The 16,129-nt window shown below is 39.9% G+C and overlaps 1 protein-coding gene across 1 annotated transcript in view; it reads right to left on the bottom strand.

Moving 5' to 3' along the window:
- suclg2 (succinate-CoA ligase GDP-forming subunit beta) overlaps nucleotides 1-15,755 on the bottom strand; it is a 119,011-nt gene extending 103,256 nt beyond the window's left edge. Inside the window, exon 1 of the mRNA XM_074680541.1 lies at nucleotides 15,627-15,755. Coding sequence (XP_074536642.1) covers nucleotides 15,627-15,749 — 123 coding nt within the window. The 5' untranslated portion in view covers nucleotides 15,750-15,755. The remainder of the gene's footprint in view (nucleotides 1-15,626) is intronic.
- Nucleotides 15,756-16,129: the final 374 nt, after the last annotated feature.

Here is a 16,129-nt window from a genome sequence, read left to right as displayed (position 1 = left end):
CCTCCTTGCTTTCAGGGGTGGAGGAGTTGGTTGATATCATGTTGTTGCTTGAGTAAGAGAGCAGCAAAATGAGAGAGAAAGAGAGATATCTATCACCAGGACAGGGATCTTATCTAATAAAAAAGTCTTTGCACTTGAACTGAGGAGGAGAGGAGCACAGGGTGGAATAGCATCCACTTTGTACATGTAACACAGCTGACTGAATAAACATTGTTGGTGCATGGCAACACCTGACATCACATGTCATGTAAATACTAGCACTGGCAGGCAATTAAAAAATTGAATCTAATTAATTACAGGAATTGTAATTAATAAGTCTTATTAATTGCATTTTAATCTCATATCTGCTTTAGGTCCCTAAATAAAGACTTTAAATTCTAGGACATCACAAAATAGTAGTGCATAACTAATCAAATGAAAACACAAAGAAGAAAAGATTTGTAAACCTAAACTGGTCAATATTAAAATGTCCATGCTTGTTGCGACTGATGTCTTAAGACGTCAGTCTGATTGCAACTGTTTCCTGCACTATAGAAGTAAATGATGTTTTTCAGCAGGTGGAGGTGGGGTCTGGCAGAGCTTGTCAATCAAATCATGCTCATAAACCACTGTGGGTGAGAGCAGTGGCGGACTGGGACTGAAAAACAGCCCTGGACTTTGACTCTGCCGAGCCCACAACAACAAGACGCGTCCCCCCCGATCATGGAGAGGATCAAAGGATGGAGCTCCTGAGATGAACGTGATCAAAAAAAAGTATGTTTTGTCCGTTTTTTATGGATCAAAAACAGGAAGAGAGACAGAAAGGAGGAGATTCCACTCTTCTTTGGTAGGTTTGGTGTTTACATACTCAGAAAACGTTTTTTTTGGTCTTGAAAGATTGTTCAAGATGCACAGAGTTAATCACGTTAAATTTTTTTTAACACATTAATTTGCAGTGTAATTGATTTATCTAATTAAAATGCTAAAGTGACAGACCTAGTAGATACTAGACACCGATTGATCTTAATGATTTCCTTAGTTTTGGGAGATCAGTGATACCACCGGGAAGGTCAGCCAGGTATTGTTGCTTTTTGCTCTGAGACCTAAAACTCAGGACACTATTGGTTAAGTTAAAACATAAAGATTTTATTGTTTTAACGGTATTGTCCAATTATTTTCAATAAAGTAAGATTGGAACAAGATTGGAAGATGTGCTGTCAGTTATAAAAAATAATAAATAAAAATCTCTATCGGCCAAAATTGGTATCGGCAGGTCAGGCCTTTTAGAGATCGGTGATCGGCCACAAAATTGTGATCGGTGCACCCCTAGTAAATACTTAACTTTGGTTCCTTAAGTCAGGATCATTTCAATTCAAATGAAGAAATATTGTCCATGTTAATGTGACAATTGAGATGATTGGTGAAACTAATAGACCTGCAACAAACACTGCTACAATCATGTAAAACTGAAAGTCTTACCTCAGACTATGTGATGTAAAACTGCAGAGACAAAGGAAAAGAGAAGAAGCTAAAAGTTGTGACACAAACCTTGAGACAAAAACTCAGAAAGACCTTTCTTTAAACTAAATTGTGTTGACATTCAAAAGTAAAAAAGAACAAAGAAACCCTTGGAACATTGAAATGTGCTGAATAAACTATGTCACCATACGGCAGCGCTCTTCACAGAGCACTCAAAGTGGCTTCACCCTCTCACAAAGACACAGGGAGGGCAGACGGTGCTAAGGCAGCAGCTGCATCAGATTGCCAAGTCCTTGTGGCAGCTGTACGGATCCACGAGTGGCATTGAAGGACAAATTCCTGGAAAAGTCAACACTATTCCCAAAACAGTTCTTTGGATGATCCATATGGTGTTCAGCACAGCATCATGCTACATCAGGACTCCTCTTAAGAAAAACGAGATTGTGCAGACTCCTGTTTGAGAGCAGCATGCACAATGTCAAACCACACTTGTTGTGAGAAGTGTCATCACACTGAGGGGATGTCTGATTCCGACACTTTGCAAAGTCATTTCAAGACTACTACTTTGTCGTTTGCCCTTCTGGTAAACTTAAGGAGTCAATATCCTCAGGCTAATTCGAAGCACTTGTCTTTTTTACTATGAGAGAGAGGGACAATGTCAAAAAGTCACCATCTGACAGAAGAGTTCTGGCTCCTTTGCAAATTTATTAGAGCCATAAGCTTTGATTTACAAGGGGAAGGTTACAAAGCAGCCAATCACCTTTGATCAGGCCCATAAGCAGCAGCCAGTCAATGCTGCACTGCTCGTTAATCTGTCACTCAAAAATTCAAAGGGTAGACATCACGGGTCAAAAAACACATTTGTTTCTTGAATGGTGGTGAGGTCAGAAAAGATCTGGCCAATAGTAAGTGAGAATGTGATTTGACACTGGCAGTCGCTAACACTTGAGAAACATAATCAGCAAACAGGGGCTAGTACATTAAAACTATGGATGCAGTCATTCACTACCTGGCTGTGTTGTACTTATGATTTTGATGGGTTTAAAGGGGACATATCATGATTGTTTCTCCTTTTCACTATGCCAGACTAGGATGCCTGTAAAGCATTTCTGCCCTCAGTACAAGTCATTTAGTTCCTCCACTGCCCCACAATAGCGTTCTCAATATCCTCATTTTAGGCCATTCTGAAGATCTCGTTGAAACCCTCCGTTTCTAGAATGACCTCCAGTAACCTCGCAACGTCACAGCCCTTTGTGCTCTGATGGGTCAGTTCTATCAGAGGGGTGGAGGGGGTAGAGCCAGGGGGCGGTTTTTGCTGCATGGCAGTATTTACAAAATCGCCACACTGAATGGAGCAGACAGAGCAAGTTTGCTGTTTGCCAAAACTTCACCGTAAGGCATTGATAGCACTAACAAAATGGCAGAGTGTAGGATACGTCCTTTTGTATTGGCCCCCGAGTCAGACCAGGACGGTTCTGCAGCTCAGGAGGAAGAAAATCCACCTGGACACAGATCATCTCAGGACGCTTCAGTGTGGTGAGTCAAACCAGTACAGTAACATGTATAGTTTATACGTGGAAATATAGGCAGACTTCACCAATAAACTATTTCTATAACAGGGCTCCATCCTGCTCCTTCACTTTTCTCTGTCTGTTTTATCCATCATGCTGAAAGTGTAGTCTAAAGATCGCCTCTACCGTCAGTTCGTCACTATGTTATTACCGCCGCATTATTGTGGTCCAGGTTCACTGTGCATGTCAGAACAAGCATGCAAACATCACAGTCTCACAAGTATTACGATGTCTGCTAAAACTACAGTGTATTAACTGCTAATTCACCATGTAAAGTCGAGCTGCTCAGCAGAGCAGAGTCCCTGCATCCAGCACTCAGTCAGTCGGCTCTTGGTGGGTGTATCCCTCGATGGCGGTTGTGTGACTGACTGACATCACAGAGGACGAGCTGCTTTATCAGATTACTCCAATAAAAGGAAAGGTGTCGTCACAACGGTCGAAATCTCGCGGCCAACTGGCAATGACCTATTTTCAGAGGCATCAAATCTCGTTCTAGGATATCAGAAAAAATACAATATCTCCTTTTTTGAAAATGTAGGGGTTGTAAGGTCTTGGTTTCAAATTTATTATATTATATGTAAGTATTAAATCAGGGATCAGCATGATATGTCCCCTTTAAACTCTATTCACAAAAGCAACGCCAGGGACAACCCCATCACACACACACACACACACACACACACACACACACACACACACACACACACACACACACACACACAACACTAGTTGGCAAAAAGGTTTGTTTTAGACTCAGGATGGTCAGAAAGTAATGACAGTAAACAGGCACAAATGTTAGACCTGCCTGGGAAGCAAATGTGCCCAAACTATCTCTGAAAGGAGAAAAAGTGGAGGAAGATCCTTTCCTGCAATCTAGGCAGTGGCAGCAGTGCTGCTGGAGGCATCTCTAAGTTTTAGATGGCTCCAAAGTAAATAAAAGCACAGGCATAACAATAACAGCAATAATGTTGATCATTACAGTAGAAATAAAAGACAAGAGTGACTTGACTGACAGGTGGGCAGATTGTAGCTGTTAGTAAAGAGGCATGAAGCACGCCTCAACTCCACCTCTTAGCCCTTGTCAGGTCATAAAAGATGGATTAAGTCAGCATTTCCATTATGTTTTTCACACACAATAGGCTTCAATATGGTAACAAAACAAATGAGTGATGGCACAGAGGCTATGTCCACGTTTAACATGCTGTAGTGTCAACTGAAGGAGGAGGGTGGTCAGAAATGTCAACATACATAAATCCTACAAGAGTCCATTCAGCTTGTCCAATTTTACCGTCAATGGAAATGTTTAGTTGAATGTCATTCAGTAACAAATCTGGCAGACTGATGTTTTATCCTTGATTGTGAGTTGAAAGGCTCTGCTGAATATTAATTTGCACCCCAAAGAAGCAGACTGCTGTGGAATTTAGAGGGACTCAAGTTTTAGATGAACAAATCATTTTTAAATCAGTAAAACCATCCTCAAATCAAATTTTGAGTCAACATGTCATTAGTTGAGTAACAAGCAGGATGATCAACAAGTGACTGTGAAAATAACAATTAGCAACTGGCAGAGACAAGACCCTCATACGCTGTCTGCAATAATGATCCTGAAAGCAAATAAAAAGCTGTCTGAAACTGTAGCCTTGAGCATTTTCATCAATTTGATGACTTTTAGAGTGCAAACGATGATTTAAAAGTAGGGTAACAGAAATGATCAGGCGGAATTACAAATGAAAACCAATTTTAGAAACAAAAATGTAACGCAGAAGCTATAAGGATTATGTATTTACCACTAACTGTTTTGTAATAAACATCGATCAATTATAATCACTAGTCTTGTTGTAAAATTGTTGCGTTTCAGGCGGTGTTTTTCTCCAGCTGGTACTGGTACATACCCACTGTGCTCAGTTCTGAACTAGATGAATTTAAGCAGCTAATGTCTTGGAAAAGACTGCTCTGATTGATGATGTAGGAGACACATGCAAAGTGGTTGCTGCTGCATGAACCAATCAATACCTAATAGGACACCGGCACAAGAGCCGCCATCACTCACCAGCCTTCACAAGTCAATGAAAAAGTAACAAATGACTCCATGGTGTTTTTTTTCCAGCAGCTTATAAATTATGAATACATTTAAAGCACCATGAGGAGCTGCATTAAGGCAGTAAGAAAAGCGGGGACCCTGAATATACTTAAAATAAAAGATCCCAGCCCACTCTCACAAAGGCCACCAATCATTAGAGAGCAGCTCCATTGGAGGAAGTTTTTGGTATGTTAAGCCCAGGCTTTTGAAAAAAAAAAAGAAAATTAAAAAAGATTACTGGAGAAACAGTATAATTCTGGACTGGCATATTTATGAGAAAATTACAGATTTTCACTGACCTGCCCTTAGAGAAAACTACTCTGAGTAAACAGGCAGGGAATGATTTTAATCACACAGGAGCTAAAAAGGCCTCTGAGATCATCCAAAGTCTTTGTACATCCTTTTAGCAACTTGACCTTCTAATGGCAAAAGGATTAATCCATTAAAACTCTGCCTGGATTTTATTTCTCTTAGTTTACCAGAAAAAAAAAAACTGTGAAGCAGAAAAGAGAAACTATTAAAGAAATGACAGATTGTAAATCTTGTGATGGGTTCATTTTACATGAGTTAAAAAATGCAGTTTAATTCTTGTTGTTATTCTCCAGTGTGCGTTTTTTGTTGAGTAGTATCACACCAAATTCTCTAAAACTGAAGTGAAACTTTAAAGAGAAGAAGCTGTTACTCCTGCGTGACTTTGTGTGCAGTGAAGCTCTAAAACACAAATGTGCAGTCATTCAGCTGACACATTTCAGTCCCTCAGACAGTCATTCTGTGAAATTGCAGATAAATTTAGGATTTTTTAACTTTGAAATTGCAAATCTAGACTTAACTACCAAAGGCATTTTTGAAAGTGTGCAACGTAATGTCAAGAAAATGGATATTTTGGGTTTTCATAAGCCTGGAATTTTGTTTTTGTTTTGTTCTTTTTTGTTTTTTTCATTTTTACCATCATTGGGCTGAAGACAAAATTTGACTCATTTAGTTATAAGTTTAGTTTGGATACACTGCCTTGCCAAAAAAAAAGTTGCCACCAAAAAAAAGTGCCACACATTCTGATATTTCGTTGAACTGCCTTTAGCTTTGATTGCAGCATGTAAGCTTTTTGCAATGTCGCAAGATTTATTTCCATCCAGTGTTGAATACATTTTTCACCAAGATCTTGCGTTGATGATGGTAGAGTCTGTTTGCTGTGCAAAGTCTTCTCCAGCACATCCCAAAGATTCTCAATGGGGTTAAGGTCTGGACTCTTTGGTGGCCAATCCATGTGTGAAAATGATGTCTTAAGCTCCCTGAACCACTCTTTTACAGTTTGAGCCCAATGAATCCTGGCATTGTCATCTTGGAATATGTCCGTGCCATCAGGGAAGAAAAACTCCATTGATGGACTAACCTGGTCATTCAGTATATTCAGGTAGTCAGCTGACTTCATTCTTTGAGCACAGACTGTTGCTGAACCTAGACCTGACCAACAGCAGCAACCCCAGATCAGAGCACTGCCCCCACAGGCTTGGACAGTAGGCACTAGGCATGATGGGTGATCACTTCATCTGCCTCTCTTCTTACCCTGATGGCCCATCACTCTAACCTTGCAGAGCAGACGGACCTGCCTGATTCAGTTTCTGAACTCCTACAGGTCCATCTTGCCAGGCTCCAATGACCAACGATTTCACTTGGCTAAATTCTGACCGGCCCAATCAGGGAAGAGAGGCGGGAGCTGTGGGAGCAGACGTGACGTCAGCAGACTTTCGTACTTGTCAGCGTTCCTTTGATTCTTAAGATAAATTTATAAAAACGGAAGCTGTCGTCTAACGCCTTTTTCACAGCTGTTTCTCGTGATTCAGTAGTTGTTCATCTATTGTTTCTTAGAAGCATCGGCTCACATAAGCTACGTCATACCGTGGCTTGATGTGGATTGGTCCGTGGAGAGTGTGTTAATCAGAACGGTCGTCCAATCACCAGCTGCGGATTTTTTTTAAAGTCCCGCCTCTGAAAACAAATCGGAAGAGCTGCTACCCAGATGTACTTGTGAAATATTTCCATGGCGGATATATGAAACTGTTCGTCTGGCGTGTCAGGTTACCATCACTCTGGAACAAGGTCAATCTGGACTTATCAGACCACATGACCTTCTTCCATTGCTCCAGAGTCCAAACTTTATGCTCCCTAGCAAACTGAAGCCATTTTTTTTTCTGGTTAGCCTCACTGTTTGCTGACCGACAGCGGTCAGACTCTACCATCATCAATACAAGATCCTGGTGAAAAATTAATACAACACTGGATGGAATTAAATCTTGTGCCATTGCAGAAGCTTATCAAAACAATGCCATAATGAAAGCTTAAGGGGGTCAAGCAAAATATTAGAGTGTGTGACCTTTTTTTTGTGGCAACTTTTTTTTTGCCTGGCAGTGTATTTGCATATAACTGAAGTGTATCATCTGAGCCACAGGTTCACAACTGACTGACCAAGGCTAAAAACAAACACCAGTTGTCAGCGCTGTCATTTGAATGAGCATTTTAGAAACAATGCTGCAGCTCAGTACTGCTGTCTAAAGTTGCAGCACTTGGAGAGCAGTTACTAGGGTCACTAAAATCAGGTTCTGTTCGGGTTTGTTATAAGATTTTTTTTCACTAACATTCAGTCCTCAGAATAGCACCATGTTTCTGTGAAAAGGAACAATAATGGAAGCACTAATCTCTTTGTAGAACAGCCGTCTAATAGAATTCAGTGTAATGTTTACATACCACACACCAAATGTTCGATTAAAGATATCATTTGAGATGAATTACCACACTGAAAATGGGGAGCTGAAAATGGGATATGCTGTACTGCACAATGTGGACTTTTTCCAGTTAAAACAAATTCACTAACTCTGGCTTGTGGGGAAAAAAAAACACATTAAGTTTTAAAGTGCTAACCACAGCAAGTGGACTTCTGAGTTTCCAGAGCTACTGAATATTACATATTATGCACTGGTATCCCAAGATGTCTGGTGAGGTTAAAATCCTCATTATTTGTTATGGTCAGACCCTAACCCCTTTGAAATGACACTGGCTTATTAGTGCCGACAAATGACTGCAGAGTTAATTAACTAGAATGCTCTTAAGGGGCTTAATCAAATGTTTAAGAAATTAACAGATTGCCCGTTCAACATTCTCTGTAATTGATTTGTTCCCATTCAGGTTATGAACTCATCTCTTTTCGCCATTCATTTAGCTAACCATCCAGGGGAGAATTTTAAGGGGGGGACTTTACAGTGTCCACTTGCATGGGCACGAGCTTCATCAGGGGGAGAGAGCAGTGCACAGAGCAGCTCTCAAAATCATTGCACTACTGATTGCAGGAGAATGTTTCTCTGCTAATGAGGTGGCAGTCTGCTACTTAGTTGCAACTCATAAATACAGCCTGTAAAGCAATCGGACAAGCACTGTGCAGTAAGGCGTGTGAGAGCAAGACACAGTAAAGAGAACAGAGGAGGCAAAGAAGCAGAGTTAATGTGGATTTTATGCATAAACTGGCCAGCTTGAACCCCTGCTGTTTAAGGAGAGCTAATAGAGGCTAATTCAGTGAAGTGAGCTTGTTGGTCACCTTTAATTAACAAGTATGAGGGAAATGATGGTAAAAGTTCCCCTCTCTGTCCTCAGCTCGCGATTTATCTCCATAGATTTCTCCAAAGAGTAATTGCTAAGATAGTGGGTGTGTAATACCAATGTGACCCAAGTCCACTCTACCATTTAGTTTAATAAAAGCCTGATGCTTTTCCTCACAAACACAACACTGCAGGTGAATCGACTGCTTTTCCTCGGGTAAGTACATCGAAGCTTTCATCAGCCTTTACTTTCTGCTTAAGCTTTTACAAAACGGTGTTTTGACCTTAGCTACATCTCATAACGTCCAGACTGCTCTTTGATTAGATCAGTAATAATGTCTACTATTGAACTATAATGTAAGCCAGGAGATAAATCTTGTAGTATTGCATAGATACGGCACAAAAGATGTACTTTTTGCTCTTATTACTGCTCCAACCCACTCAGGGATCTCTTTGCGTCTTTGCCTCTAACGAGATAAGGTCGAGGCCAGACCAATAGAGTGCAGAAAGAGAAATGACATGTGTCTGTTAGAGAGCCGGGAACAGAGCATTAGAGCAGAGACAGAGGCGGGAGCAGTGGTGCATGGCTCCTGGATTTAGATCAGTGAGATTTGCATCATTGGCAGGTCTTTAGGCAGGGCAGGTCTAATCTCCTGCAGACAGGCTTAAGAAAGCAAAACCTCACTGTTGTGTCTCTGCAGATAGGGATTTCAGTAATTAGCATAATTAATAAGAGAAGGTGTGGAGGCATATTCAAAGGTGTCAAGTCTAAGGGGAGGATAATATGGAAATGAGGACGAGGCAATACAAGGATTTGCAACTATGTCAAAGTTCACCAACAGATCTATATTTACATGTATGAACTTCGGTAAAGCCATGTACGCCGAAGGAGGTCAGGAGAGTGGGTCTTTTTTGTTTTTTTGTTTTTTTATATATTGATTACAGAAAAGGAGAACCACAGCTTACAGCATTCAAAGCATGGCTAAACTGGTTTCATGATAAATCAGTCTCTTTGCTGCTCGTTACTTGGATTCACAGTCATCTCCTATTCTTCAAAACCAACAGACCCAGAAATTAAAACCAGTAAAACACTAAATCAAGCTTTTTCAGGCTAAGAGTCAGTGTCAAGTCTGTGCAACTAACAAAAATTCATTAAATTCTACCATCGCTCCCTGATGCAAACAATGTACAGGCAGGCCCTGCCCAGGACCACTACCTTTGAGCTATTTACATGACAACAGATGGGTTTAAATGGACCATCTATAATCAGATTATTCCTAATTAGAGTAAAAAATGCATCATGTTTCCACCTCATTAGGAACAAATAGATCTAACCCCTTCCCATTTGGGGATATTACAATCCAGCCAAGATTACCAGCCATTTTAAGTTTGAATCACTTGCCATGTAAACACTTGATCAATTCTTTATAAGAGAGGTTAAACTGTTCCAACTGCGTGTGTCTGTTTCACATGACGTGAAAAGTTTCTGCTTTTCCTTTCTTCCTTTCTGTCACAACTATTTTACCGTAGACTAAAAAGAAATTTGGTATTGTTGAATTAGAACGTCTACATAATCAAACTAGAAAAGCACTCAGAGAGCGCAGACCTCTACCATACATATTGCCGTTGTCACCCAACACTAGTCCTTCTTTAATGTACTGTCTGCTACAGCCTGTTAGTTGCGGGTTTGTACAATAATGTGTTACCTGAGAGTGTTGAAGAATATTATGGTCCAGAACATATTTCATATTCTGGATCTTAGTAACCAGAATATTGCCAGGATCTGGATCGTACTTCAACATCTGTCAGAAATTATGGTGACCTCGTCTTGTATTGTTTTGCAAAGTAATCCAATAATTTATTGTGGAGTTATATACACAGATGGTGAAAACGGCCCTATCTCACAATAATAAAGAATCCTTCAAAAAAAGTCCTGGATCCAGACAGTGATCCAAATCACCTCCCAAATTTAATCACTTCTTCCTTATCAAATTTTGAACATTTCCTGAAAATTTCATCAAGATCCATTTGTTAGATTTTGAGTTATGTAGTTCAGAGACAAACAGTCAAACTCCCCAAAAAACACAACCGCCTTGGCAGAGGTAAAAATAATGAATCAATAAAGAGTCAGGTGAAGAAAAAGGGCACATATGGTGCCCAAATGGTGCCTCGGTAAATACAAATAGCAATGTAGCCCCCATGAATCTATGGCAAATCAAAAAGAAGATCAGTAGAAATAAAAGTTTGCCACCACTTTATCAACTCACAACATCTGTGCCTGAACACCAAACTTGAATTTTGACATCTTGCAAAAATGTGACTGCTGCTACTGTATCCAACCAATTGCATGGACATGATTTATCATTTTTAAGTTTCTTAAGGTGTCTACAATATTTGGCAGCAGACGTGTCTTTCTGTAACACAGTGCAAACTGTACTGTAGAAAAAGAAGCTTAGAAATCATACAACCACAGTGTCAGCATTCAATTTTCTGAGCATTAATGAACGAAGGTCCTGTCCCTGCAGCATAAAAAAATAACAGGAATAAAAGAGCAGCTTAAGGCAAATTAGAATATAAAATCCTTGTCACTCTCTCTCGATATGTCTGAAGGTCCAATTTCAGAGATGATGGATAAGCTAGTGTGACAGCTGAACTCACTCTTGAACATACGGCACTTCTGATGAATTACAGCTGTCAGCTATCCCTGACATTGTTTTCTCAACTCATTTCCAGCCTCGCCCTCTCTTTTTCTTCATAATCTTCACTAGAACAACAACAGGAATTAAGCTTATCAGAGTGCATTCACTCATTGCATTCCCCATTTCAGTGGCTGCCAACAATTCCTAATGACTGCAGCCCTTTTAAATTATTGAAAAAGCCTAAGCACCTCACCAGCTACAGAAATGGCTATTAACCTTGGTGAAGCGATATTCAAATCCAGTTAGAGCTAACTTCGTCCTCCAGTATCCCTTGCGGGGAGGAAATGTAAATGTGTTCTCGCTGAGACAGATGGGGAAGCCGCCCGCCGTTTGAAGTTCCAGAAAAGAAGTCGGTGCAAGCATCGTGCTCTCCACCCCCCTCTGTAAAATATTCAGGACTGAGTCTCATTGAGCCACCTCTCCTCCCAGTGTTTTCCTTCAAACCATGCTGGGCCTCAGCACTGCTGGGTTATTACTGAGCAAGAACACCTTAGAAAAAATGAAAAGTTAGCAAACGTTTACAAATTCACCACTGTGCAGCGACAGTGAAAAACAGCCTGAGGATTATCTCGCTGTGCAGACAAGAATTCAGGAGATTTGATTTATGAGAGAAATTGAGAAAGAGGGAGAGGGAGAGAGGTTGCTGGGGGAAAACAACATCCAACTCCCTCTTTTGGAGCATCCTGGAGCTTAACCATCTGAATATTGTGATGTCCTCTGCATTGTTGTTGACAAATCATCGTAAATTGAATTTCTCAGCTCAGCTGACATAATGTCAAAGCTGATTTGATTCTATTGTAGAGATACTGGGCTGTCAATCAGTTTCAGGCTCTGATACTGTGCTACAGAGCTGGGAGAATCCCCCATCATTACTCTTATCACCTGACTCGGAGAAAGAAGGAGAAAAGAAGGAGGGACACAAATGGAGGCAGTGGAAGAGAAACTGATACAACAGTCAGTAAATGTGAGGAAAGGAGTTTAGACATTCTTTTTAAAAGGAATGCCACTGAGTAAAACCACACATTTTAGGAAAATTTCACATTGTTAGCATGTTGGGGGTATGAAAACCAAATCAATTGGAAAAGATAAAGAAAACTGGGAAAAGCATCTGATTTTGAAAAGTGTGAGAAAAACGAATGTGAGGGGTTCTAATGTTATGTTGATCTTTAGGCCCCAATTACCGCTTTGCTGTTTTGTCTTGTTAATGAAACCAGACAACAACGTATCGCTCATCGTTCAGAAACAGGTAACAAAGAAAAGGGTTTTATTTTGCCATGCTGCAAACCACCATGTTTAAAATCGACTCCCCGCATGGCAGTTACAGACATTAAAAGATGCCACATGATTTTTAATGTAGTTAATATTTGTTGTATTTGCTTTAACGGGCTTAAGTCTGTGTCACAACCGGTTACAATTTCTTCTCAGAAGCTTTTAAATGAAAAACAGTACTATCAGGGCAAATACTCAGGATGAGAATTTTAATCAAAAATATCACAGTCATTGGCATCTATTTGATGTTTATTGGTAACATGAATACTGATATTGTTATATTGTTAAACTCATGTTTGAATGGGGGAGTGTAGAGCAGATAAAATAAACAAAATGACTTACTTAGATAATTTGATTAAATTCTACCTCATGCTTGTGCCTAAGACATGGTGAGATTATGCTGTTATTGAGCACTCTTGATGATATTATGATAGGTATAAGTAGACTAGGGATGGGTACCTTACACATTTGAAATGATACGGTACCGATGCCTGGTACCTGGCAATTAGTACTGGTACTCAACGTTACCAGTTTTCAGTGCTTTTTTGTGTTTATGTGGTAAAAAATATCAATCTGTTTAATAATAAAATATATACTTTTTTTAATTTAACATATTTATTCTTCGATATATAACCTTGCAATGCTGTGTTCATGTCCAGAATAGAAAATTGCTCGGTCTTCCACTCCTTCACAGTCACAAGGATACATTTAGGTACCTAAACATGGCACCTTTTGATTTTACATGAATCGGTACCTGGTACTTTTGACAGAATTCAGTCGGTACCTATAAAAGTACCTAATTCAGAACCCATCCCTAAAGTAGATTATGAAATTCACTGGTGTGGGGCACTATCCATGGGAGTCCACTGCCTTTAAAAGCTGATTTTGTTATTAAAATATTTCATCAACAATATACATGTACAATTTCTCATAAAAAGATATTTACAAGGTGTTTATAGAGAAAAGTACCATGCTATAATATGCAAGATAATTATTTTGCAGGCACATAAACAATTAAGTCATCTTCCAGTCAGTATCCGGATCACCAGATGGTACAGCAGTTATTGATATTTTTAGCCCGAAATGTCAATCAAATGTGCTCTCACAGGTCAGGGCCATCAAAACTAATTGTTGATTTTGTGCAAGTACCACACTTTTTCACCTCCATTCTGCACCTTGATGACCTTCATGCACAAAATAAAACATAACACATTTCCATTGCTGTATTAAATTTGAACCAGTTTGTTCTGTAGTCACTATGTCTCCATAACCCTCAATTTAAAACATGTTCCATGTGTAAAGACAATACACTCCTTTGGAAAAAAGATGGATCAGCTCAGTGAACATTGAGATAAAGTAAATACAACGATGTATGATAGCCTGACTGTTTACACAGCCCCAAACACAGTGTTCAGGCTTCAGAGGAACAATGTTTACAGTATCAACAGGATTCTGCTCTGTTCCTTCAGTCAGGACAGCTCAGCTACAGCGACAAATATTTACACAAACACAGTTCCAATATAGGCCAGGCATCTGTAATTGACTCAAGAAAAACTGATATTACTTGGCTCTCTTGAAAATGGACATTTAAAAGGAGAGCTCTGCCCTCTGTGAGTATATGGGGGTGCGCTGAAAAGTTCATAGTCTGACTAGGGAGGATGTATGCCGTAGTGATGAAACTTGGCATGCATTAAATTCAACTTTTTCTGACACCTACGGCATGGTTTATTTTTCAACACAGTCTGTGTTTTCTTGGGTTGTGGCTGCAGCAGGAGGTCCAAACCATGGGTCATTTTAAGGCTCTCCCTACCTCTCTTGAATTCTGCTTTTTCACAGTTAATAAAGCTAGAGCATCATCCCCTGATGTAGCAACCATGTCTGTGTCAATATCCTTTGGGGTTAACCCCTTTTTTTGCAGTGATTTGATAACACCACAGCGCCAAATTCTATCCATATTCACCAAATGTCTCTGGTTCTACTTCTTAAAGTCCTCAAACAGAACATCAGCATCAGTTAATCTGAAAATAAATCATGCCATAAGTGTCAAAAGTTGAATTTAGTGCATGCCAAGTTTCATCATTATGGCAGAACCCCTTCCTGGTCAGGCTACAAACTTTTCAGCCCTCCCCTCGTACACACTTTTTAGTTTTTTTCAAGTCTACTTTGTGCTTGTGCATTATTGTCTATTTTATTTGTTTCTGCCATTTTATCTTTTCTATTCTTATCTTTCCTATATGTGCCATCGTATAGGCTGAAAAGTGTTATCAGAAAAGTCTATGAGCTGTTTTTTTTTTTTTTTACAGAGCTCAAACAGACACAGGGGGAACAAAGTACAAGAGTTAACCTTTCCTCTGTGGTCTTATCTGGCAAAGAGCTACAGTTAACTTTGAGCTGTGTCCTTTAAGCCCCACTTAGATAATCATACGTTAGCTGCTAAATTGTGCTGTTAATAACAAAGTGAGATAGATAAAGCTATTTAACCTTAGGCTAACAGAAAAACCCTGACATTCATGTTTTGAGATGTTTTCGTATTGAAAACTTAAAAATCCCTTTTAATCTTCATGTCCTTTCTCAAGGACATTTCAGGTGTACATGAAGGTTTACGGGGGAAAGCGTTGCATATCATTTGCATCAGACATTATGTAAACAGACTGTACAGTTTTGTAACAGTTAAGATTTCATTAGGGTTCATCCCAGCAAAGTTTAAGTTAAAAGCAGCAGTCATGTCATGATAAGTCACGAGTGCACTACAGTTTACCATGAAGCGTGGTGTTACATCAGCATCGGACTATCTCACTGTTCAACTTTGATCTGTCAAACCTCCTCTGCTCACACATGCTAACCTACTAGCCACGTAGCCACACAAACAGACCCCAGAGACGATGACAGCAGACACAACACAGCTGAACCGAAGCGTGAGAGGTGGGAATCATACTCTTAGTATTGTACGACGAAGAAATACCTTTAGTTTGTCCAGAAGGATGTGCTTTGAGGTTGCTGTCCTCAGTCCTCTTGCTGCAGCCTGAGATGCCATGGATGCCGCCATGTTGACACGGAAGACTTTCCTGAGATGACGTCGGAGCATGTGCGAGTTTACACAGCGCCGTTCATAGGTCAACTGGTGGACATGGGCGGGTCTTAAAGCGAACACGCACGGCACCAAACTTGATGTGCATACACAGGCTGGACTTAATACTTTTGAAGCATCAGATTCTAGTTTAATTCTCTGAATGTATGCACGACCTAATGCTTGGCCAGTCATAATTAGGCAGCTGAACTGCACTGAGGTAGTGTCACTCTATAGATAGATAGATAGATAGATAGATAGATAGATAGATAGATAGATAGATAGATAGATAGATAGATAGATAGATAGATAGATAGATAGATAGATAGATAGATAGTGTAATTAGCCAGTAATTACCAAGGAACAACATCAGGCTCAGAAAAATAAAACCTATGCAG

The sequence above is a fragment of the Halichoeres trimaculatus genome, unplaced genomic scaffold (genome assembly GCF_033239565.1).
Source record: "Halichoeres trimaculatus isolate MK-OKI-2021-1 unplaced genomic scaffold, fHalTri1.1 fHalTri1_scaffold_1, whole genome shotgun sequence".
Taxonomy (NCBI): domain Eukaryota; kingdom Metazoa; phylum Chordata; class Actinopteri; order Labriformes; family Labridae; genus Halichoeres; species Halichoeres trimaculatus.
This window is presented reverse-complemented; position numbering and strand designations above follow the sequence as displayed.